Below are 7,844 nucleotides of genomic sequence, written 5' to 3'. Positions count from 1 at the left end.
TGTGGCACGCTTGATTTATTTTATTTTATTTTTTTAGATCATCTGGGAGATTGTTAATGCCTCATTTCTTTGTTTCTGTCAGACACTGGAGGGATCAGTACTGTTACACAGCACATTTTGAGCTAACTTTCTGTTAACAGGCACAATAGGCTTTAAAAATATGCTCTGGTCAAGCTCAGAATATATATATATATATAGTTGGCCAACCATTGTCTTTACTTCTGAAATTATCATACGATTTGTAATTTGCAATTGAATCAAACAGGCTAAAATGCTTTTAATTAAGATAAACACAAAAATAGTGCAGATGTTTGTGCTGTTGTTCTTTAATCAACATTTCTTTGTTGATTATGTCATTAGGTAACTAACATTTTGTTAGTTAAAACCTTGAACATTTCTTAATAAATTGCCAGTTTTTCATGTTAGAAGTTCGGACATAATAAAATGGCAACATGAATGAAAGCCAGAGTGAATGAAATTATTTAAAATGTACTCTTAGGTGCACTTAACTGTGATATTATGATAAATGAAATATACACTACAGTGCAACATTTTGCGGCCAGTAAGATATGTTTTTGAAATAAGCCTCTTATGCTCACCAAAGATGCATTTATTTGATTTTAAAAAATACAGTGAAAACTAAAATTGTGAAATATTAAAAAAATTTAGTAATATTTTTATATATCATTTTAATATATTTTAAAATAATTTATTTCTGTGTAATAGAAATAATTTATAAAACTGAATTTTCAGTTGTTGCTTAATATTCTTGTGGAAAAACATGATACATTTTTTTCAGGATTGTTTTATGTATAGAAGGTTTAAAATAATTTATTTGAAATTATTTGAGCATTCATTTGGAAAAAAAACTTTATACATTATAAATGTCTGTCACTTTTTATCAATTTAATGTGAATAAAATTAAAAAAAATCGTACTGACCCCATACTTTTGAATGGTGGTGAATATAATAATTATTATTCCATGAGTACCATGATTTCCATCTTTAAAATAAGTGAGTTTAATATTTTATCCAATATATTCTGACATGTGTAACGGGACATGAAAATGAGCTGCATAATAGGAATGACACATCTGTATCTTTTAGCCACCTGCAGTTCATTAACAGCAAGAGCAGCTCTCAGTTCTCAAAGGGCTTCAATCTACTGATCACACCCAAGGGCTGTGAGGATATAACGGACAGACAGACAGACAGACAGACAGACAGACAGATAGATAGATTTCTGTCTCTTTCTTTCTGTTGTTTTACCTCTTTTGACATTGTTCTGCATTACTCATAATATCCATTAGATGGCAGCAGCTCATTTTATATTTATAAAGGAGATTTAAAAGGGAAGGACTGAGAACACAATTAAAAAAAAAACAATCAGTATATTCTTAATAATAAAAAATAATTCAACTTCAAGTGCTTATACGGCTGAAAAAATGAACAAAACATCCATCAGTCCTAGACAAAGCAATTATATTAGCCAATACTTAATCTATCATTTTGTTCCCAATTACAATAGAAACACATCTATTTGTGCCCTAGGACAGCCACTGAATTCCCCTTAGTTTGAATGTTATTGATCTATGCTAAGGTGCATGCTGAATATGATACGGTCGAATCAATACTGTGGTCCCATTTGCACCATCAGCCTGGGAGCCTTGTGTCTGACAGGCCTTGAGCCACAGAAAAGCACAATCTGAGACATCAGCCTTTAGTGGTTGTTAACCTTGTATCACCCCACAGACCAGTCATCACAATCTGATCTAAGCACACATCACGTCCTTCAGCAGGGTCAGAGGTCATCACTCCACCTCCCCAGCTTTATTCCAACCACTTACTGCTATTTTGTTCTAACCTTAGTAAGCATTACTAGGCACATCATTTATATTTTGTTAAAGACATGTATGATGCCTCAAGTAATGTAGCTTACTGAGGAGAGATGTGCTATTACTTTTCTAAGCTTTTGGACGTGCTTGGGTTTTTGGATTTCTGCCGGGCTTGCAATAATATGAACTCCAGGTTTGTAGGCCAACCTGGACTTTAGCATCCCCTTGGTTCCCTTGGCAACAACTCAGTAGGGTTTTTCCATTGGCTTTTGGATTATTGCAGAAAATAAGCTCTGTGACCAAAATTGTATCATTCTTACACGTTTTTTTCATTGTGATAATCTCCACAAATGAACACAGCTTTTTTTTAAATTCTGAAGCCAAAATACATTTGACAGAAGTAAAAAGCTAAATGTAGGCTATAAATGAACTACATCAGTCACATGACTTCAACGTCACCACAATGAAGCTTCCGACAACTCCTTCAGTCTCTATTTAAAAAACATTTTTCCCTGAAAGGTTTGAGTTAGAATAGTTTGCGAGAGCGCGATTAAAAACACAATGAGGCTGTGAAAGCAAACTAGTGAGTAGACGAGTTTTTTTTGTTTGGTGTATTGACATTTAATGTTCCCAACAACCAATGTTGTCCCATTTAGCCACTTGTTAACAGCCAATCATTTGATCATTTGAAGGGTTTTGGCTTACAGAAATACACCATCTCTGCAGTGCTCTACTGTGATATGAAAGCATTATGACATTCGCAGTCAATGTTGGTTTGAACATAATCTGTGATTACATGCAGTCTCGTGCCTATATATATTCAGAACAAAAGCACTCTATGCTAAATTACATAGCCATTTACATGAAATTTGTCTCCAGCTACTGTATCACTCACCTCCTCTGACAGCAGCTTAAGGTTTAAAATGGATAGTAAGGCACTTTCTCAGCAGTTAGGAAATGAATAGCATGCTAGTCTTTGCAAAAACAGCTTATCACTTTTATAAAATGGCCTGTCTTACACCGAGTCACATTTGAGCCTTTATGATTATGCCTCAGCTTAACCCACTACAGAGATCAAGGTCCGTCCCGCCCAACACACACACTGCAGCAGTCAAGCACTGGCTCTGCAGCTCCTCTCCTCCTGACACAGCTCTTTGATTACCACTGTGCCAGGCAGTACAGTGGAAGCAGGACCCATGCAAACACACATGCTGGACTCGCCGTGGAGAGATTCTCAGTGCTGCATTAACTGCATATCGTGCATGTTGCTGTAAGCAAGATCACTGCAGTGTGACCTTGGGCTGGCAATATGTGTATGAACAGCTTGACTCCAACTGAAAATATTTATTTATGTGTGGCATGCTGGGAAATAAGTGGAAATTTATCCTTGCAATTGTTCATTTAGCTTGAGCATATATTTTTTTATACAGTAGGTTTTCATATAAACTTCTGACTTCATTTGCATTCAACTCTACTGCAGGATCTAGATGTCATCCTTTCAATCGGACTGACCTCTGACCTCGGCTGAGAACTGGGCGGAATGTCTGGTTATGAAAAGCTGTAGTTGGTGGTCCAGGTCACATTCTGACACATTGATGTCCCAGGAACGGATACCTGCAGGTACAGAGACACATGTGGCATGATCAATATGAGCAAAGTACCTGAAATTACATGTGTACGCAATGTTCATTCACACCCTCATTTCACATAATGAGCTTTACCCATATTCCACTTTTTGCGTATTTAATACCTTTTTTCATTACAAATGATTATATTATATATTATAACAATGTGTGAAAAGTTGAGTTGAAAAATTAACAAATTTCCTTTTATATGTATATATTAGAGTATATCACACCATTTAATTAATTCCAAATTATTATATTACTTTTTATTATTATTATTTTTATGATTACTTAGTATTTATATGTGATTGTTCTGATTTTTCAGCCCCAGTTTTTCAACATGCTCTCAGACATCTGCCATACAGTTCTAAATATGAGATTTAGTGTGATGTGCTCAGAATATTCATTCACTGAGTGTTACATAAGATCCCCAAATTTTAGATGTGTCTTAAGCTCCTACTGCGTTGAACTTCAAACTCCAAATTGTAGAATAAGGAAATTAAATGAAATCTCTATGCCTCTTAACTCTCCTCGGCTGTGTCCTTCCTCCTCTCTTCTTCATACAGATGAAGGGCTATTTTCCTCAGATTCTGTTTTGCTTTGTAGATGAAGTGTAAATCTTGCAAACACTGCAGTGTTTGTCCTCAGAAATGCTGTGTCATTGGGATTTAAAACAGGTAATGACCGCAGAGATGAACCGATACTTCTATTTTCTCAAAATAAGATTTCCGCAGCCTATAGAAACACAAGACATTCCTTACAGTATTGATTTCATTCTCATCGATATGCTAATTGCTGATTAAAAGTCTGTCAGGAGGAATGGGATAATCCTGGGGTTTCTAGACATCCAAGCATTAGAGAATGCTGCAGAGTGAGCATGTCAGGATTGTAAATGTACTGAATGTGAGTAGCATAACAAGTGTACCATTGTTGACCCTGAATATTATGTTCTAATTTGGTTGATTCTCAGGTTTGTGCAGTTGGCAGCTCTGATTTGTTACTTTATATACTGTCGCTTATGGACTTTTGGAGCGATTAATGTCAAAACTGTGTCAATGCTGTGAACAAAAATGTTTTACACTCAAAAGTCAAGTTTCATGATCATTAGAAGAAATGTCAGAAGTAGTTATGAAAAGAAGATGTCCATTCAGCAAACCAACTTTTTATGAGTTGGTAGATAAACAATAAAACATATTTTAGAGTACTAAAGCAAAGAAGTTATGATAAAAAGTAACCAGTACTAGATTCTATTCTGCCATATGAAAACACTATCAACACTGTAATTCAATGTACTTTTCTGTAAACTAATTGATTATCTGTGCACCGTAGAAAAAAAAAATTATTCCACAAAAATTTTAATGTTAAAGTTCAAGTGATAAGTTCATTGTACTTTTTCGGCTATTTTAATTTAATTACAGATAAATAAATGGAGTTATCATAAAATCAGTTAGAAATGATGGAAATTATTATGACGAGCTAAAAGGATAAAATCATTTTAATTAACAATTCTGCAAACAAATGACTGTGCTTCAATTGTTTACGTCTATAAAAATTTTATATCCTTTTATTTTAAGACATATTTAACACATTTTGTGACATACAAGTTAAGGGCTAAAGGGCTAAAGTTTTTTAACTGTTTATTATACATACTTTAGGTACTAACATGTAATTTTAAAGTATTAATATGAACCTTTAAAGTGCTAATATGTACCATTTAGGGTTACATAAGATACAAAGATGCACCTTTTAGCTTTTGTACCTTAGGGTTCCAGTGACAGCTTTGTACCTTTTTTCTGAGATTGTATGCACCTTTTCCTTGACTATTTTATGCTTGAAAAAATAAACACCGAGACACTCCTACTGCCATAATTAACCACCGGCCTATAGTAAGTTTAAACACCTGCCCAAAAACATAGTGGTAAATAAAAACATTTTGAATAGCAGCAATATCACGAGATCCCCGTCCTTACAGACCATCAAAACTGCAGCTTCATCAATTTCATCTAAAAATGCACAATTCATGGCGCAGTGCTCTGTACAGTCACGCGAGGTCGCCGCAGTGTGCTGCTGCTGGAACTAGTATGCAATGTCTTATCGGATCATACACCGCTCCAAATAAGTACACATGACAGGCGATGTGTAGAAGTTACTTAATTATGTCCATTAAGCAAATTATATCTTTGAGAACCTGTTGGAAATTGACATTTGCGACGTCGTTTGGACTGAAGTACGTCTATAATTACATAAATTCACCCACCGCAGTACAGTATGCAGCTTATATAGGTGTCAACTTGCGTTGAATTAAGTTAAGATGAAGTATTCAAGCCATTTCCGTGATTTTTTTACAATAACATATAATACCATAATAACTTAATACATTTAAATAGGTATGAGAGTAAATTTGGTATCTGTCATAATCCACTGTGAGTAGGCTACATATTCATTCAACAAAATAATTTGATGAAAAGAAAATGATGGTAAAAAGGATCATAAGCCATATTTAATGTGTCAGATGAGGCATGCTTTCAATAAGAGGCTCACCGCGCTCTATGTGCTGTCTGGCGGTGTGCAGCTGGTGCTCTGTCGCGATCTCTCCGATCACGATGAGCATGTAAAAGTTTCCCTGGCGGGAGTTCGGGCCGCGGCGGCGGAGCTGGCCGGGATGCTGCAGCCGCTCCTCGGAGCCTGACTGCTCGTGCTCCTCGTCCTCCTCCACCGCTGCCAGCGCACCTCGGGGCAGGATCTCCATGGAAACAACCCCTCGCACCGACGCCGGGCCTGCAGTTATCTCCATGACAACTGCTGCCACCTGCCCTGTCTGCAAAGTTAAGACAGGGAGGTGCTGCTGAAACTACGCGAAACACGGCGCTGTTTACCTGCGTGTGATTGGCTAAAAGACCATGCAGCTGTGTGATGTCACGCTAGACGCCTAAAACAAATAGCGTCGCGATGCAAATACAATGCAACATCATTAACTCAAATGTAATGAGCTATAGTTTGAACAGTGCCTCATAATGTGCAGTAAAGGATAGCCACGTGAATATTAATATGCTGTAAATAAATACTTTATGATAATTAATATTCATTTAATAATGTTTAATTGTTATTCCTGTTCATTACAATAGGCAGTGGTTTTATATAAATTGATGTGTGTGTGTGTGTGTGTGTGTGTGTGTGTGTTTAATGATTAGATAGATAGACAGACAGACAGACAGACAGACAGATAGATAGATGTAGAATATTTTTTATAATGCACTGTAAAAAAATATTTTTCTAAAGATTATTGGAGTGTGTTTTACAAGTAAATACTATTTCAGTCTTTCTACTTCAGAATTTAACATTTCATTCAGTGTTACATGCCATCTCTTTGTGAATTTACCAGCAATTTCTGAGTGATTTTTTTCCACACCATTTTTTTTCAGTATAGTAGAATAATGTAATAATATGTTAACTGTTAATATGAAAAACATGCTAAATAATCAGATAATGCTAAAAGCATGAAGATGTACACCGCAAAATAAATATACAAGTTAACATACAAGTTAAATGAAATGCAAGTTAGATGTCAATACATAAGCACTGCTAAGCAATCAAAATATTTGTATGAATATTTTATAAATAACATATAAATATAAATACAAAAATAATGGTTAGCTGGCTGCCCATATTTTGTTGCACTCTGACATTTTATTATTTTCTATTTTATTTTGTTGTTATTTTTATTTATTTATTTTTGTGTAAAATTAGTATAAAATGTGTGAAATAACACTAATAGACTGACTGCATCCAATCTAATAATCCTTTGATATCTGCATGGCATTAAATTACAAAAACTATTTTTTTTTAAACTGTATTTTTCATACATCCTTAAATCTGCCTAGATCAGTGAAATAAATGAGAGCTTGGGCTTTCCCTCTGAAGGCCAGTTAACATGCAAAAGCACCTGTCTGGCCATGGGCTGAATTTTGCAGTGAGTCAGCAGTCTGTTAGCAGTCTAATAGAAATGAGCTCATACTGCCTTCTTCTGGACATTATAGACAAGTGCAAATAATCTCAAATAACAATAGCGTCATTTGTAGCAGTATTTTTTGTTTGTCATTCACAGGGCATTTGCAAATGAACTGGCAGACTGCTAAACACAACATATCAGATATCATGTATAAATGCTTTGGACAAAGCAGTTTCTGAACAATATTGCAACCTCAAAGACTCTCTAATTGTTGTCTGATTCCTCAGATCCTCAGCACTTTTGGGATTTAAAGTACAGACACTTTAACTGACAAGTCCAAAATTTTGCTGTTTGGCCAGGAATTGCCCTAACTTAAATGCTGAGCTGAGGAGCTGAAATGGATCTGGCAGTTTTTCACATAAACTGTAGAGCAAA

At 35.4% G+C, this 7,844-nt stretch overlaps 1 protein-coding gene across 1 annotated transcript in view; it reads right to left on the bottom strand.

Annotated features, from left to right (window-relative positions):
• The window catches only part of LOC107679590 (microtubule-associated protein 1B-like), a 37,570-nt gene extending 31,302 nt beyond the window's left edge, over positions 1-6,268 (bottom strand). Inside the window, exons 1-2 of the mRNA XM_016475179.1 lie at positions 6,002-6,268; positions 3,348-3,449 (exon numbers count right to left, since the gene is read on the bottom strand). Coding sequence (XP_016330665.1) covers positions 3,348-3,449; positions 6,002-6,254 — 355 coding nt within the window. The 5' untranslated portion in view covers positions 6,255-6,268. The remainder of the gene's footprint in view (positions 1-3,347; positions 3,450-6,001) is intronic.
• Between the last annotated feature and the right edge of the window lie 1,576 nt (positions 6,269-7,844).

This window comes from Sinocyclocheilus anshuiensis, unplaced genomic scaffold, assembly GCF_001515605.1.
Source record: "Sinocyclocheilus anshuiensis isolate Anshui unplaced genomic scaffold, SAMN03320099.WGS_v1.1 scaffold288, whole genome shotgun sequence".
NCBI lineage: Eukaryota > Metazoa > Chordata > Actinopteri > Cypriniformes > Cyprinidae > Sinocyclocheilus > Sinocyclocheilus anshuiensis.
This window is presented reverse-complemented; position numbering and strand designations above follow the sequence as displayed.